The sequence below is a fragment of the Suricata suricatta genome, chromosome 1, assembly GCF_006229205.1.
Source record: "Suricata suricatta isolate VVHF042 chromosome 1, meerkat_22Aug2017_6uvM2_HiC, whole genome shotgun sequence".
In the NCBI taxonomy this organism is placed as follows: domain Eukaryota; kingdom Metazoa; phylum Chordata; class Mammalia; order Carnivora; family Herpestidae; genus Suricata; species Suricata suricatta.
The window spans coordinates 15,181,775-15,200,123 of NC_043700.1; the positions used below are offsets into that span (position 1 = coordinate 15,181,775).

The window sequence follows — 18,349 nt, forward strand, 5'->3', positions numbered from 1 at the left end:
GGTTTGTGGCCTGCTGCCAACCACGTGGAGAAAACAAACCACAAGTGAAACCACGATTTTAACCGTGGGTACAAGGGGGCCCCAGGAGGCCAGCAGCCCCTCCCTTCCTCTTGAAGGCCATCCCCCCTTGGAGAGGTCATCTTGGGAAGGAGGAGGCAGCAGTGATGAAATTTGGGGCATGAAGAGACAGCCTTGAAGGAGGTCTGAGCCTTGACTTTGACTGAATAGTTCATCTGAAAAAAGCATTTAAAATGAAAGAGACCATTTCAAAGCATAAGCAACTGTTTTAATGGAAAGGGAGTGAATTATCTTTAATTAGCAAATTTAAGTGTTTTTCCTATCAGCAGAAATTGTGGGCTTATAAGAAAGAGTAAAGGACTTATAAAAACTAAACCACACTTCTCTTAAAATACCTGAGTTGTTAAAATACGTGTCAGGGTATGATTGGCCTCTCGTTGGAATGTTGATTTTATTTGAATGCATTGAGTGCCACTTCATTAGGTATTTTAAAAATATTTTATGTATTTATTATGTATGTTGCATCTGGTGGTATAAGTGTTTGAATATGAAACTAGAGAAATCTAGGGAATTTCTTTCTGACATGCACTATAATAGTTAAAACAGTACCAGACTTGTATTAGAATATAAGATTGTCATTTGGTATTTACTACCATTGCAGAGATAGCTTGTTAAAGAAAGATAATTAGACTTCCCCAAATATCTTGATGTCATAATACAAATGTAGATTGTGGAGTAGGACATACAAATAAAAAGATTGCTTTAAGTATCATTCAGTTACTGCTAGCCAGAGAGAAAAGGAGCTGCAGAACAGCTAAATGTCTGTTTACACATACATGTATAGCAGGCACTTGTCTCCCACTCCTTTTCTTCAGTAACAATAAGATAAACGTCTAAATGCCTTGGTTTTAGATTTGGGGTCAAGAGTTTGCTATACTTCTGCCCAGAGCCAGCGATGTCTTCCTGTGTTACGTGCGCGTGAGGGGGTGCGTGCTCGGTCTGCCTAAGCCTCAGTTAAGCTTTGGGGTAGAGAGTGACGGTGTCGTAGCCCTCTGGGGGCCGCATGCGGGCTCTTGCGTGGGTTTCGCAGTACAGCTCGCCCTCCACGAAGAAGTAGCCCTTCTGTTTGAGGTTGAGGTTACAGTCGGCACACACGAAGCACTCCGGATGCCGGTACTTATCCCGTGCCTTCACAACAGCACCACTGTAGGGAAAAGGGAGATCAAGTAAAACAAAACCAAAGAAAACAAAACACAAAGCCGAAAACATGATGCAAAGGGAGAGGACACTGCAGTTAAGCAGGTGTTATCTGTTTCATATTCAGAAAACAGCCTCCAGCTGTAAAACCAGCACGCCTGTGAAACAGGTCATTGTCCATCCAAGGGGACCACAGGATGTGTTTCTCACTCACGTTGATGGGTGCATGTTTTTCAGAGTTTTCAAACAAGTGGTTTTTACAGGAGTTATTTGATCTTAACTCATGATCTTTGCCAATTCTTTCTATGGGAGAGGAAAGTATGATATAAATAAGACTAACAACCTCTGCACAGGATTCTGATTTTGACCGAGGTTGCCTACAGGGCTAGAAGTCCCTCTGACTGCTTTCTACGTTGGTGGTGCAGCCTTTATTGTATGGACTGTATGGGGCACAGAGGAAAGAGACTCAAGAGCAGAGATGGGATTGCCATGGATGGGCGCCTGACCTCTGCTGTCAAAACAGTTTACTCCAGCGTGGGTGCAGTCACTGCTTTGGGTACCATTATAAACTCTGGAGTTTTATGAGATCCTTTCTGCTTTGGAGCTCCCTGTCCTGCTTCTTTCTTTGTCACATTCCCCAACTTTCTGGAACCAGGCTTAGCCCCCCACTGCCGTCCTGGGATGAATCCCAGAAACCCAGACCAATGGTGCCTCAGCGTGAGCTAAGAGTAGAGGAACAGAATAAAAGGGTGGGAGAAGTAGCTACGGGGTGGGGGGGGGCATTTGCAGTTGAGAGATTGAAATGACTTGGCTCGCTGGAAGATTTGAACTAGCAAGTGTGGCTATTCAAACATAAGGGCTCTTGAAATGGAAGCTGACTGCATTTTTTAAAAATTATATTTCAATATTTGTACAACTTAAGAAACTGGGTAGAGATCATGTGTTTTAACAACCTGATGATCCTAGTATTTGGTTCCCTGAATTTATAAAGAAAAGAGAGTATTTAAAGACTGTATTAACAAAGGGAAGGCTTTTTGAAGTGAAATTATGATTCTTGGATGTGATTTTTAAAATATACTTCTAGGACAATTTTTTTTCATGAGAAAATATATGAAATTTTAAGTCCAGATTGTCAATTCACATATATGCCAATTTTAGGTTGCGTTGAATGAATTCTGGTCAAATGTACTAAACGTTATGGATATATTTCAAGTCACTGAATAGACATACAGAGCATGTCTCTTTCTTGGTATAAACGCCAAGATTTATAGTGAATTCCTGGGTTAAAAATGAAACTTACACAATGCCACTCCCACATTTGTCACAGAGTGGCATCTTCTGTGTGCTGCCAGGGCCACCATGGACTTTTGTAACTGGAGCTCTCACACTCCTAGTTCCAGCAGGACGGTCATCTGAAAAACAAAGTGTTTCCATTTATGGCAAGGGAACAGCTGGCTGCTGGCTAGTTCAGACTTTGCTTCTATTTTAAGGTGTGCACTTTAACTTAAGGAATTCTTAAGTTGCACGGGTACTGTCATTTCAAAAGGAGTCGGGCCGGTTCAAGCATAACTTGTTCCAAAGCAGGCCCTTACAAACCAGAATTAGTTAAAATTTGTCGTTGTCATTGTTGTAAGGAGCTGTCATTGTTGTAAGGAGCATAAAATGCACAAAGAGGCAGAGAACATTTTGCATTTTCCCCTGTTTCTTATTGGGGTAAAATAGACATAACGTAAAATTGACCATCTTAACCATTTTAAAATGGGTAAATCAGTAGCAGTAAATCTATTCACAAGATTGTGCAACCATCACCAATGATTATTTCCAGAACTCTTCTGTCATCCAAACAAACACCCTGTCCACACTGAGCAGTAACTGCCCATTCTATCTTCCTCCAAGGCCCTGGTGACCTCTATTCTACTTTCTGTCTCTCTGACTTGCCTATTCTAGGTACCTCATAGGTGTGGACTCACACAATATTTATCCTTCTGTGTCTGGCCTGTCTCAGCATGTTTGCAAGGTTCACCCACGTTGCAGCATGTATCGGGATTTCATTGAGGCTGCATAATATTCCGTTGTGTGGATAGACCATATTTTGCTTATCTGTTGATGAGTTGACAGACATATGCATTGTTTTCATTCTCTGGCTATTGTGACTAATACTGCTATGAACCTTGGTGTGTAAGTATCTGTTTGAATCCCTGCTTTCAATTCTTTGGGTACAGAACCAGGAATGTAATTATTGGGTTATATTGTAATTCTATGTTTAACTTTTTGAGGAACCTCTACACTATTTTTCAAAATGACTGCGCCATTTTTCATTCCCATCAACAATGAACAAAGGTTCCAATTTTTCCACATTCTCATCAACACCTGTTTTTTCCTTTAAAAAAATATTAGCCCTCCTAGGGGGGCATTTTTGTGAAGTTTTTTAAAGGACAATGTATCTTTTTAAATTAATTAATTAATTACTTTTACAGTGTATCTTTTATTGATGGAAAAAACATTGGTAAGAGTGTGAGCCCTGAGGACAGCAAGGGTGGTTAGAGTTTCAGCCCTGATCCTTACTGGCTGCGTCTCTTTGTACAAATCTGCTGTCTCTATGCCTCAGTTTCTCTTTTGTTAAATAGATAAAATAAAATTCCTGTCTCACAGGTTATTGTGAGGATTAAGTGATCAAGTATGCAAAGTACTTAGCACAGGGTTTGGAACATAGTAAGGGTTCCCTTCAGTGTTATTTTAAAATGATGATGATGATGATGATACCCTGGAGTGTGGGGGGAAGTTGAGAAATCTTACAATATCCATTGAAAATTGGAATTTACGATTTTGAAGCTGAATTAGCCCCTTGATTACTGTGAAGGGAATCTGTCTTGTGCTCTTTTATCACCAAGTTGGTGGCTACCTGGATACATTCTGGAAGCTCCTTTCCAAAACCAAGCACCACCCACATCCTTCTGAGGAAAGATTCATTAGATCACTGAATTGAATACATTTTTAGACTTTCGTGCCCGGTATGTTTACTGTTCTCTCGTCCCTTGACTTTTCTAACATCTTCCATCAGTCCTGTCCCAGCACACGTCCAGGGCTGCTCACCAGGGCCGTCGTTCACCAGTTCCTGGAGCACTCTGAACGAGCCCGACTGGCGAGGCTGGGTGGGTTCATTCCGATTGTCGTGCAGCATCCGGTACACGTCGGACTCGGGGGGCACGGAGGCTACGGGTTCACTGAAACACAGGGCGGCGGGCGAAGCTGTGTCAGGAGCGCCATGACACACAGGGTGCGCCAAAAGCCACAAGACATGAATAAGCAACGAGCACTGTATTTGCAGTAACTCTTGAACAAGGCTTCTGTATTTTCAAGTTGATCTCTATGACAATTAAAAATATGATATGACTTCACATGGGTCACCTTGAAGATGTCATTAAATTACGACACATCTCCATCTGGCAGAATACTTTGGAGGGCAACGAAAACACTCGTGTTTGGATATATGATTATAATGTGAACAAAATGAACTTTTCTCAGAAAAAAGACATCATACGTATGGTAGGAAGTACAGGAGTGACCCCAGTTTGATTATTCTCAGTCATAAAATGGTCAGTACAATTCAGATTCGCTTCTGATACTAAACAGAAAGGCACAGCTTCATTTTGTTTTTAAGGTTAATTTGTTAACTCCTGAAAACAACAAAGATAACATTTTGTTTATAAATTGAAGATATTTGACTCATATGTGAAAGTACGTAATGTAGAGACTTTCAGTTATATTGACCACATTTTGTTTTTTAATAGTCACATTATAAGTCACTTCTAACAACGAGTTTAGCTTTTTTAAAAAAAATATTCTACAAATACAATTCAAATATAAGAAAATGCCTCAATAATAATACTACATGTCAGGCACTCGGTGCTTTATTATTTTATGTCATTTAATTGCATTGTCTAGAAAAGGTAGTTGCTATCTGCATGTACTTTTCCTACCTGCATCCTATTTCAAAATCATCATCTTATATATCCAAAATTCCTTGCAAAAAAGCTTTGAGATATATTACATGATTATTATCTCATTGTATTCATCCCAAGAGATATTTTTGGGAATTGTTACATAGTACTCTTAAACATTATAAAACTTTAACTTATAAAAAGTGCTTATGTAACACTGAAAGAAGCAGTGAGACTTTATCTTATAATCTTTTTAATTAGAAAAGCTTGGTGGCAAGAGTGCATTGAACAAATATTCACAAATAAGAAGGAATTAGTCAAAATAAGAGACCGAAGGAAATTAAATATTTACATTATTAGCTTGAGCTTATAAAACCTTATTCATGGCAAAAATTCCAAATGAAAAAATAATTACCTCTCCATAAGGTACCATTAAAAGAAAGTAGAGGTGCTATCTTTTAAAATCCCTCTGAACCTCCCATCCCTTTCCCAAATTTTGACCTCCAAAGGAGAAACGTAGAATAGACTAGATTATAAATCACTTTTGGAAAGTATTGTACCAGACATTTTTAAAGAACATTGTAGCTTTCCAAGAGATACACATTCAGTCCTTCCATGATTTCATTTTTTTTTTTCAATCTGTCACATAAAGTTCTACTTAGTTCATTCTGGAAATCACTTTTATCTTTATGTCTAGATATTTACAATACATCCTTAGTATTTTTCTCTTGAAAGCTTTCCACATAACTTTCTTCCAATTAAGACAATGTTAAAAGACACCAGAAAGTTGACATTGCCCATGTGTTTAATTAATATGCCGATTGTTCAAAAAGACTCGTATTACCTCATTGAGGGTGTTTCCCCTAGAGCTGTTGAAACCTGACCCTGAAGTGTTTCCATAATATTGTCATCTGAGTACAACTGCATAGGTGTATTAAACTGAGCATGTACAATCTTCACACCAGGAAGTTCCATTTCCAAAGGAATGTTAGGGGCCATCTTAGCAGCAACTTTCAAGTCACCTGGGCAAATAGTACTAAGAGTACTGACAGAAGAAGGGGTGCTACGTCCACTGCCACCGTCAACACCAGACGGAGTACTGCATCCACTGTGTTAATGACCATGTCACACAGAGAGGTGGCACAGGAGTCAGAAAATCCAGACAGAAGAACACAGAGAACAAGTACAGAGAGGTTAAAAGGGATTGAAGACAGGAAGTAAGAAGTGAATTCAATCAAATCAAACAAAACATTTATTTCTGGCTAGGATATATTTTAAAAAGGCAAGACATTTAAAAATTCATGATTGAAAAAATTCAAGAAAATTAAAAAGTACAGGTGATATTGCATTTTTTGGCTCTGTTCTACTAGGCAATATGTTAAGCTGAGGGTTACACGTAGACTTGTATGGAAAGTAGAAAAGATGAAACTAGCTTTACTGTTTTAAAATAGGCCACACAATTTTAAACTTGCCAACATCACAAACAAATGATGCAGGGAAATTACATTGGCTGGATGTCCTTTTACCGTTATGATCTGCAGGGTTTAAAAATTAAAACATTAATGAATGATCCTTCACAAGTAGTAACTGACTTTGCAGTGTGAATAATAATGAGATATTTGGACTAATTTCAAAACAGGAAGCATGTTTCAGAAATGCAGTTATGGGTTCATTGAATAGGAACCTGCAACTTGTAGGTTCTGTGATAAGGATTATGTTTGAAAGCTATTTTGTAAACTTTTTCTGCTTTCATGCTTTAATTTTATGGAGTACACTTTAAAAAATTGTTCAGTGATTTAGTACAGCCTCTAGAAACAGCCAATAAATACTTATCACCTTGAAATTAATTGATTAGGGGGCAATAAGGTGGTCTTGGACTCTTTAGATGCTGTCTCAGCCATCATATGCAGCAATTTCATAACATTTTGGAGGTACACATATATTTCCATGCATATCTCTCATTTCCTTTTAAAGATCAATTGAGGGGAATTATTAAAACACGAGAAAGGCCAGTCATGCAGCTTTAAAAACAGCTAGGAAGATCTCATATTCTCTTTGAATCTAGATAGGAGGCTAGTCCCAGTTTACATGCCAGTGACTAAAAAGTAATTTATCTGCATGCACTCTAAGTGCAGCCTGAGACATGCATTTTACAAGAAAATGGAATATACTGAGTTTTTTTGTTAAAGCACAATCATTGAAGACTAAACCAAAAAAATATTAGTATTTGTAAATTTCTGTCATGCTTTCAGGTTAGTGTTGCTATAAACTCAAGGCAGAGAAAAATTTATATGATATAAAGTCCATTTTCTCTTAGGGCTTAGGTATGGCTCTTGCATTTACTCTCTGGGGCTACCAGTGTAAACCTCATATAGAGAGCAAAAACGAGAAGGATATTGGGCATTGATTTTGCTGACTGTATCAATGTTGTAGCCTGTTTAGTCTGGACAACTATGTCAGTAAATAGATTAAAAATGTTTTTTTGTCTGGTGACCCAGTTCAGCCGCCTGCATGACCTAAATGAGGCGAGAACACATGGATGTGCTCCTTCACTTCCTGGCTGTTGTGAGCCTATTTAAAACCCAGTTAATCCACTAATTAAACCCATTTTGTGGTTAATCACCCACAAAATGCCTCAACTGGCTTATTTGTCATTTTTGTAGGCTCAACACTTTCCTTATTCCTGAAATCGACCACAGTTGGTAAAAGAATAAAAGTAAATTTTCAGTTATAGTGGTTTACCCAGGATCATATCGATTTGACCTAAGTGCAACGAAGCATATTAAATTGTAATTCTGGGATTTGAAACACTGAGTTAAATCTTGGCAAAGTTGAGCTTAAAATGGTGAACCTTGTCAGCAAGCATTTATAGCTATTCTGACACTACTGTGTGCAGGCATAGACCCAGACAGTAGATAGGTAAGCTGTGAGCAATCAGAACTTACAGATAGGCTGTATTTTGTAGTTGTGATTAGTAATCTTTGTCTGTTATTAGTGTTCTTGTATATAGCATGCTTGTATACATAATTTTATGTAAGCAAAGATTGTATCTTCTATTGTCTGATTTCTTTATCATTCTATTTAGGGACCCATGGTTATTGAATACATAGGAAATATACCCTAAGCAAACAAGAATTACCTTTTTATAACTTTCTGGGGCAATTTAAAAAGTTCTCTTGAGCTGATGCTTTAAGTAAATAGTTTTCCTAGGCTCCAGTCACTGTGGGTAGTATTATGGGTCACCATAGCCTATTCCTGTGACCTGGAAAGGTAGGTACTAATGAGATTTCTTGACTTTGACTTAGTGACTTGGCATGTGTAAGCTTGATGATACACTCAATTACTTCATGCCTCCATAGCATCAGGCAGAGAACTAATTTCTCTGGCCTGTGTATAGACTTTTTGGGACGAATTTCTGGAAGTGAGCTGCCCAAAAACAACTCACAGGATTCTATTCTATCATTCGGATCTGTAAAATACCTTGTGTATATTTTTAAGTATAAATTTGGCTTTGAAAATTTACATATTTGTCTATGAAAATACTGTTTTTTTAATATGCTTCAAATATGAAATAATTAAAAGAACCATAACGAGCAGTAAGGCCCTAGGGAGATTAACATATGAACAATTTAGCATCTCCCACTTACTTTTGATTAAAAAGTTGTTCACTGGTGGTGTGGCTATAGCTTGGTATATAGCCACCTACAATTCCACCTCAATGAAGAATCATTTGGTAAGAACAAGAAATTCAGAAGCTAGAACAAATAGTGAGGGGACACAGGAAGTAGGGAAGGACAGTAGAGGGCTTTTTATAATTCTTTAAGATTTGTGTGCTGGTACCTGCCTTTAAAGTTTATTCAGGTCGGGGGGCTTGGGCAGAGAGAGGGGGACAGAGGATCTGAAGCAGGCTCTTTGCTGACAGCAGAGAGCCCTGTGTGAGGCTCGAACTCATAAACCATGAGATCATGACCTGAAGCAAAGTCAGATGCTTAACTGATGGAGCCACCCAGGTGCCCTTGGTACCTGTCTTTAAAGAAAACCCTCTTGTCCCTGTTTCTCCTTTCTCCTCTCCCAAATTCAGCTATATTGAAATACTAACATCACAGTAACAAAATTATGAGTGGCTTGTCACTATCACCATGTTTGAGTTAAAATGAAAATATAAAAGAAGACCATTAGCTACCTGAATCCTTCTGACTTTCCCTGAATTTTTATAAAGTTAAATGTGTTGCTGGTCTTTAGCAAGGGAGCATCTGTGTTACTCCAATGTATCATTTTACTCATCTCCTGAAGTCCTAGGGTTTGGGACTAGTGAACTGGAAGTTAAACCCACCTCAGAAGAATACAAGTGCATTAATTTTACTATGCTTCTTTAGAAAGTTGCATATATATATTTATTCAATAATAACATAGCATTTTAACTCTTAATCTAGCATTATAATTTTGGGGGAGGGGCTGGGAAGCTGTTGAAGGTGGAGAAATAGGAAGAAGATATGCAAGATAATAGAATGGGGACCAGGGAACAAGGAAGTAAAGAAAGGCTTGTGCAGAGTTGCATGTCTGAGGTAGGGTGGCAGTTCTTGATTCTTCTTGCCACTCAAGTATTATGAGGTGCTCCTAGGACTTCGTTCCTTTATCTAAGAACATTATGGAGCCTTTAGTCTGTCCCAGCCTTGTTTCGAGTGCTGGGAAGACACAGGGCGCTCATTCTAGTGGGGGAGGATGTATTTGGTCGACACTGCCTTTTTAGCTTCGTCTCCCGCTCGTCCACTCTACTGCTTCTGTCTGAGTCTGGTCTCACAAAATCAGCCAGCTTCTTTCAACATAATCCTCTGGCCCTGACTCCAGTGTATGGAAAGGTCTGCACAAGGAGATCACAGATCACATATCAAGCGATGACTGACCATCCAGAGCAGGTATCATAAACTTGGACGCCCCCAGGGCTAGCACGGTTACACATACATGAAAATGGGCCACACATCAGGAGGGATGAGCATTTTGACAGGATGGAGCGTAGATGTTCCATCTGAAGGCATTAACTTAAGTTCATTCTTTTCTTTTCTTTCTTTTTTTTTTTTTTTAACAACAGAAGGGTTACATAAAACACCCCCTGTCCAGCTCTGGCTCAGCTCATGATCTCATGGTCCGTGGGTTTGAGCCCTGTGTCAGGCTCTGTGCTGACAGCTCAGAGCCTGGAGCCTGTTTCAGATTCTGAGTCTCCTCTCTCTGACCCTCCCCTGCTTGTGCTCTCTCTCTGTCTGTCAAAAATAAAAAATAGAAAAAAAATTAAAAAAAAAAGAAAAATACGATTGGTTACAAAAAAAAAAACCCCACCCTCTGTAAATTGGATGGGACGCTAGTTTGTGACACTGGGTATAGATCATTATTCAATAATCCTAACTGCCAACTTGCTTCCTCTGGGCTGACTAATGGAGCTGAGGTCAGAGGAATGGGTCTGAGGTTTCCGAAAGCCACTCTTTCCCAATGTGCCAACGCGGTGTATTAATTTCTCCCACCTCGGGTTGGAGTACAGTTTCTAGAGAAGATATTTATTTGAACAGGATCATCTGACTGAAGGTGATGCTCTGTTTCTCTGACTGACTGACAGCACCAAAGAGCTTGCTCATTCTTGCTGCACTGTGTCCACAGTTACATCCACGGGGGTAACCGCCATACCTCCCTCTCTCCCAGCTCTTTCCTTCTACTGTTTCCTCTGTGTAGCAAAGGAAAAAATTTTTAATGTTTATTTTTGAGAGAGAGAGAGAGCGAGAGAGAGGGGGGGGGGGACAGAGAGAGAGAGGGAGAAAGAGAATCCTAAGCAGGCTTCAGGCTACAAGCTGACAACACAGAGCCCTATGTGGGGCTCAAACTCATGAACCAGAAGATTATGACCTGAGCTGAAGTTGGACTCTTCACGAACTAAGTAACCCAGGTGCCCCCAGATTTATGTTTATGTAAGAGCTAGAACAAGTGGGATTACACAGCAAGCTGATGGAGGTGTGAGAAACAGGGCTAAGGTGGGCTGTCAGACATAGAAAGTTGCACCAGCACTCCCACTGGGCCCCCCCTGCTTCCTTACTCCTGTGGGGTGCTGGTTTCCATGTTTGTTCCTGCTGGCTGGGAATGGGGTACATCTCCCTGCCTCAAAGGTCACTGTGTTCTGGATGGGATCCTCGGAGCAGTGGGGGTATTAGTTATAAATATACTTGGTGATTGCCTAACATTTCACAGCTCTATAATTTGGTCAGTATTTACTCTCAGAGATGGAGGTTGGTTACCTACTATTCTCTGCTAAATATGTGTTTCTTTGGCTTTTGAAATAGGCTCCAAAATGAGCAGAGTCACTCCAAACACCTAAGTGTTACTCTTCTTAGTGATTAGTAAGGATTTATTAGAAAAGCATGCACTCCAGACATCACAATCTCAGAGCTTATGACCTGCTTCGGCCTGGGATTATGAAAGGTTTGGGCCGAATATTGTGCTTGTGTTCAAAGTAGTTCACATCCTGTAAAAACAAAGGGTTAAAAAGTTCCTCAGTGGAAGATAGTTGTTTTTTTTTAGATAAAAGTAAATGAATGATAATTGCACAAAGATTATTTACCACCAAATATTGACATGACTAAGAAGGGGGATGAGGGAACCAAGAGATTTCTTCGTTTTAAGCCTCTGTTCACTAAATGTTCAGGAACTGGCAGACTGGACTCCAGAACATTAGAACCATGTTCTAGATGCTTGTCTTTAAATTAAAAATCTGTGCCTTCAGGAAAGTAAAAATAAAACAGCAAGAGCTGGACTTTGGAAAGGAAAAGAAACCGAACTATCATTGTTAAGAGCATAGTGGCCAGAAGGCGAGTCAGATACTTACTTTTGAGGTGAACTAGGAATGAGACCCCGCAGCTGTCCGTGAAGTGCGTCTTGGATATTGCTAGTTGAATAGAGCCCAATGGGTGAGTTATAGGAAGCGCTCACTACCTGTCTTTTGTCATCAATGTTTGCTGCTGCAACAAAAGGTTGGGCCCTTCTGTTGTGGGCGGTACCAATGGGTTTGAACTCCTGTACAACGGCAGACAAAATACACAGAGCCACAGAATGCACAACACAGCTGTTAATGAGCAAACCTACAGCATCGCTGTTGTTAATCAAGGCTTCTTTACTCACTGCAAGATTAACAGCAAGGGTAAAGGAGGAGTTAAGTATAAACCTTTCTACATTTTCCGTGAATTTTACGTGTGCTGTATCCAGCCACTAAATGTTAAGGTGCAGATGAACTGACCTTACTTAAAGTATCATAAAATAGTTCGAACATTATTCTTTTTGTCTGGCCCTCCTGACTTTCATATCTGTAGCTGTTAAGAAATTCTAATATGACTCATTTGAATACTGAAATTCTGTGTCAGAAATGAGACACGGAATTTTGTGGCTTAGGAGAATTATCATACTTAGCATTTTCTCAAGTAGAACTTATATGTACTTTCTCCTCTATTAATATCTTATTAAAACACCCTCCACTTTAGGAAACAGGGGAGCAAAACAATCAGAGAGAGGGAGCATTTATGAATCATTATACTGAATCACTTCAACTAATCCAAGGAAAAGTTTTGTTTTTTCTTCACGCCTACCACAAAAACATTCTTATTTTGCATTAAGTTCTAACCTTAAATTTAGAACAAATAATAAGCATTAAAAGACTAATTTCCCTGATGAGAGCAGGGATACCATTTATACGGAACTTTTTTTTTTATTGTGATAATTGCACAGTATGTGTTTAGAAAACTTTTCATGTTTCTTCTAGTCCTGGAAGGACTAAAATCAGCAATTCAGAGACAGCTAATGTAGAAGACTCATGAGAGGATGTCCACTTTATTGCTTGGAGAAAAGGATGAAACATCTGAGTCCCAAACTCTGAAACATGCCTGAATGATCTGAAACTCTCTATTATTATTTTTTAAGGTAGGAATCAGGTTTTCCAATTATTACATAGATTTATAATTTTGTAAAGTCATTAAATATCTTTTTCTTCTAAATGACAGAAGAAAACCAAGAGAGAAGGCGAAAATACACATGAGCTGATTCTCTTTCCAGATCTTTTCATTTGGCAGAATCAGTAAGCTAAATCTTTCCAATATTTTCACTCATGCATTCACATCAACTTCACTTACTTTTGTGAATGTGCCATCAGTTTTTCACACAGATTTCAACTCGTACAAACATTTATGATTCTTTGAAATGTTACTGAAAGGAGGCTGTTTTTATTTTTTAAAAAATCTTGTAATATTCTTGTTCATGTCATTTTTTTCTCTTCTTGTCATTACAAATGAGTAAGTCGTGGGTTGTAGCTTTTTTGTTTGTTTTTGTTTTTTGTTAGTAAAGGAGACTGTCTTCCTTTCTTAAGGGAGGAACCAGAGTTTTGCACAGAGATTCTTGTACTAGAGAACACACCAACACCTTCCTTTAGGGATCCACCCCACAAAATGCTTTGGTGTTTTGGTTCTCAGCAGGCAGTCATCACATGAAGTCCTTAGTCCCCCTTCTAGGTCTGTTGGGAAAGTTCACTTAAAAAATAGTTGTAACAGGAACATGGGGTGCAGATTCAGTACTAGTACTGAGTCTTTGACTCCAGCTGCCCCAAATCTCCTGGTGCCTGAAAATCGGAGATTTTCGTTTCGTTTCTCTCATCAACCTTGGACATCATATGATAATGGACTCTTGAACTTGAAAAGGTCTGAGTTGTATACAATATGCTGTGATCCTATAGTATGATTGGACTGACTGATATCTTACAGATTCATTATTTTTACCTCCAGAATGATGGCCCATTGCCTAGGAGTTGGTTGGGTGACTGTATAGTGGCTGCTATTAGATAGCAGAATGACTGAAACAACCAAAGGTGGCTTTAGAAAAACATTGAGTCCCAAAGCGTGGGAAAATGTGTGTAGTCAAACATTTATGCAGTGGTACCATCTGATTGTTTTGGCTTGGCTTTTTTTAATGATTAACCATTCTGATTAGCCATTATTACAGCATGAAAAGAGTGAATTGAAAATAATTTTAGGTAATGCCAGTGGCGATGATTCAAGCCTTTGTTACTCTTTTTGAAATGAAAGAAGACAGAAGGCTAATTGCCTCATTTAGTTTTGGTAAATTATAAATTTCTCAGGCTAATTAAAAGAGGGAATCAGGCAGAACTAAGGACTCAAGCTTTGTGATTTTTTTTAAACAAAGTATGATACACCTTAAAGATCTTGATAAATAGAATTGAATTTATAAAAATTAGTTAATATAATATGATAGTTTTGTGGGGAAAAAAGTCACTGCCCTTATTTCTTCTTAGTCTTAAAATGATTAATAAACATGGATGCTGATTGTCCTGTAAATGAGGCATCCTCACTGAAGTATTTGTGCACTAAAAATTTCTAGTAGTGCTTCCAAAAAGCAGCATTTGAGTTAATCAGCTTCAAGCTTTTCCTTTGCCATATTCAGTTTTGGTTATATATTTCAATGGTCATAAATGTGTAATTTGTTAAAAAAAACCCTTCTATTTTCTGCATATACTCATAAGATGATATAATCATAAAAGGATATAAAAGAAAGTGTTTCTAGTATAGGCCTCACACATTTGTATTTAGGCTTTGCAAAGCATTAGTTTATGGGCCGCTAGAGTCATTCCAAAAAAGCGCAATGAAGTTGTATACATCAAAGGTAAACAAATCTAAGTATGGCATGGGGAGGCATCATTCTATTCAAGTCTAACATCATTGTTGATGGTCAAACAGAATCAAAATACAAAGCCAATGAGAAGTTTGGTGTTCCACATTAATTCCTTTTTACTTTTTCTGGAAAGTCATCAGTAACAGTAATACCAGTAAAAAATTTATATAGCAGTCAGTATAGTCCAGCTCTTGTGTTTATTTTACCCAGACAAAAGCATCCAAATGATTCTCATCTCTTAGGAAGTCAATAGGTAATCACTAAAATTAATTAGTGCATTTAAAATATTATTTTTAAATGTTAGGAGCTTATACTAAGGAATTATATTTTGAATTAACAAAATGCTAGAGTTGACAGAGTGAAAGCTAAGTAACTTGATATAGACTTGCTGGTAATGGGGAGAATGCAGCTCGTGACAACAATCTCCAAGCCCTTAGGATGACCTCAGCAGTGACAGTATTCAAAGACAGTTGCACCTTCCAATTCCTTATTTGAAGAAGTTGTCCATAGATAAAGATTCAGTCCAAGAACTGAGGCTATTACCCACTCCAAAAGAAACGTGTTTGATGATGTACATAGATGTATGTATTTACTTACAAGAGAAGTGGTGGGGAAATAAGGAAAAGATCATACATTTGATGAAGCCACAGTGAAGGACTAATGGTGTTTTATCACGTTTAGAATTTATCAACAATCACCATCCCCTGACCTCATGCTCATCTCAAATAACACATAGTCACCCTTAACAATTTTTTTTCAGTGATCTGTTTCAAGTGTTTCCCATATACAGTAGGGAAGAGTTTGGGGATATGGGGATTTAGAAAGCTTGTTTTCTATGAGCCACCTTCCAGTTATTGAAAAGTTGTAGACTCAAGCTATCTTTTGAAAATATAAACAACTCCAACCTACACTCACTTGATTGTGTGTATAGGTCCTGTACATCTTTATTATCATATCTTCTATGGCCAAGAATGCAATTCTTTATGGAAACAGAAACAGCTATCTTCTCATTTAGAAATGAATGATATTTGTTTCTGAAAAGCATCTTTCCTGTATTGTGATAGCTACATTATAATTTTGAGTTGTTCAACTAGCATTAAATAAAGATGAGCATAATGTCCTATTTGAGAATGCTGGCTTTGAAGGACACAGAACTCTAACAACATGCCATTAGCCTACAGCAATAATTCTTTATATAGGAAAATGCATATCTGCTCCCAGGCCATGTTCAGAATTGTATGGAAGACTTTTATTCAATGGCTTTGGGTTGATCGTAACAACTTCTAAGGTTCTTTTTAAGTTTAAGATTCAAGTCTGAGTTCATAAAAACAAAATGTAACTATTTAATAATAGCATGGACAAATGAAAAAAAACCTAGACATTAAAATTTACTGTCAATTATTACTATAACACTGTAAGGAAAGCTCCTAAATCCTAAGTGTATTCATAGGGAAAAGACTGGAAATAAATACACTAACGTTTTCTTAATTGTGGCTGAGCTTGGGTGATAGGATGTAATTTTTTTCTCAATTAATATATTACTTTTAAAATGAAAAAGAATTTTATTCTAATAGCTAAGGTCACAAAACTTACAGTGGAAGTTTCACTTGGCTTGAGAAACAAGAACTCAAATACTATTTTATTCAATGGCATTTTCTGTTCACCTACAGGAGGATCTTGAAGCATGATATATCAACAGCATTTGTTTCTCAGATGGACACATCTTTTTTGTCCATAAAGTTGCTCTATTTGCAGAGTTCCTATGGGCGGGGGGGGGGGGGGGGGGAGCGGGGAAGACTTTTCTCTGCAAGACATCTTTTTGCATGGCGTCATGTTAATTAAAAAATAAAATAAGAAGACAAACATAACCTCCACTTAGCTTTCCTCCATGCTCCAAGTGAAATTCATTGCTTATTATTTTCTTTCAATTACTGCACTTTGTTTAGTTTATGCTTTGGCGTTTCAGATAGCAGGGTTGTGCTGACGTGGAGCTTTGTGTGTAGGGAATGTCTGTCCTGAAGTGCCAAGTTATGTGAACTGACTGTGCAGACATCTGGCCTGAGGATCATAAGGGTAGGAATCCTTTGGCCCATTAAGGGAAGGATTGAAATGGTTCTTATCTCTGAGACCTTCGAACACTGGCCTCCTGGAGAGGGTGCCAGTAAGAACAAGCCGTGACTCAAAGTAAAGGAATGTTCAAAGACTCCATCTCACTGGCTTCTGGAGCCTCTAACCCAAGCTTTACCTTTCCTTTTCTTTTTTAGCCCATCTCATTGTCTATGTTTTCCTCATCTGTGCTCTCATAAGTATCCCTATTGCTTAACCCCAAGATGTAGGACACGTGGGCTAAGACATGATTGACAAGAGGCCAGAGTATTTAAAATTAGGGTTATTTTTAAAAATTCAGTTTTTGTAATAATTATGGTCATAAATTAGAACTTGTAGATTTATAAAAGGGGCTTTTTCTAGAACCAAAACTCAGACAATTTCCCTTACACTCCAATTCTGGACAGATGTTAGCAAAACACAGGCTTCCATTTTGGTCTGAAATCAGCCTGTGCTTAATAAATACTTGCTGAGTCACCCACATGTGAGAGTAGGTACTGTGACATGGTCAGGGACACTGGAGATTTGGTACTTTGGTCATACATGTATTTTTTTAAAAGTAATTTTTTAAAATGTTCATTTTTGAGAGAGAGAATACAAGTGGAGAATGGGCAGAGAGAGGGAGACAGAGGATCTGAAGCAGGCTCTGCCCTGATAGTAGAGAGCCCAATGTGGGGCTCAAACTCACAAACCAAATCATGACCTGAGCCGAAGTTGGATGCTCAACCAACTGAGGCACCATATCTTAGCATCTCATATTGGTGAGATCGGATTTTAAACATGAGGAGAAGTTTTGAATGGAAAATTAGTTTGCAGAAGGGTGCAGTACAATTTTGGATGCGTACTATATGGAAAAGGAAATTCATAATTTTATCCATTTTGTCCTGGTGATAAGAAGAGATTGGGTGGCCAATCAATGCATATATGTAAGCCTCAAACGTTCCTTTCTTTCTGTTGTTTTTTAAAGCACCACATGTTCTCTTTTTCTCGTGTGTTGCCTCTAAGGGATGACTGGAGGTGGGAAGAAGCAGTTGGGTGCGGGTACTGCTGCAAAGGACTATCTGCACACGATGGCCCTGCCTGGGGACTTTGCTTTTCCCTTTTCCAATCTTTTCTTCTATCAGAGGTAATGTTGGTTACAGGTATTATTCTTCACCAATCCACCTCAGATGCCAGGGGCTAAGGCATCACCAGCATTCAGAGCCCTTCTTGCCACATTTATGACCTGTCTCATCCATTTCATCTTTTGCTCCCTTCCTCTGAAGAGCTGAGCTCTTACCTAAATCCCATTCAACTTGCTTGACCACTTTTACCCTTCAGCAGCTGGGGCTGGGAGCAGCCATGTACCATTCTGAGAATTGGTTCCCAGGTTTGGTCCT

The 18,349-nt window shown here is 38.6% G+C and overlaps 1 protein-coding gene across 2 annotated transcripts in view; it reads right to left on the reverse strand.

The window, feature by feature from the left end:
* Positions 1-264: 264 nt before the first annotated feature.
* PDLIM3 (PDZ and LIM domain 3) overlaps positions 265-18,349 on the reverse strand; it is a 28,635-nt gene continuing 10,550 nt past the window's right edge. The window contains exons 4-8 of one of the 2 annotated variants that reach the window (XM_029934679.1): positions 11,594-11,661; positions 6,001-6,264; positions 4,309-4,439; positions 2,516-2,627; positions 265-1,222 (exon numbers count right to left, since the gene is read on the reverse strand). In XM_029934679.1, the coding sequence (XP_029790539.1) occupies positions 1,033-1,222; positions 2,516-2,627; positions 4,309-4,439; positions 6,001-6,264; positions 11,594-11,661 (765 nt within the window). In that variant the 3' untranslated portion in view covers positions 265-1,032. Of the gene's footprint in view, positions 1,223-2,515; positions 2,628-4,308; positions 4,440-6,000; positions 6,265-11,593; positions 11,662-12,021; positions 12,210-18,349 lie in introns of both variants that reach the window. The other variant, XM_029934686.1, reaches the window with a different exon arrangement.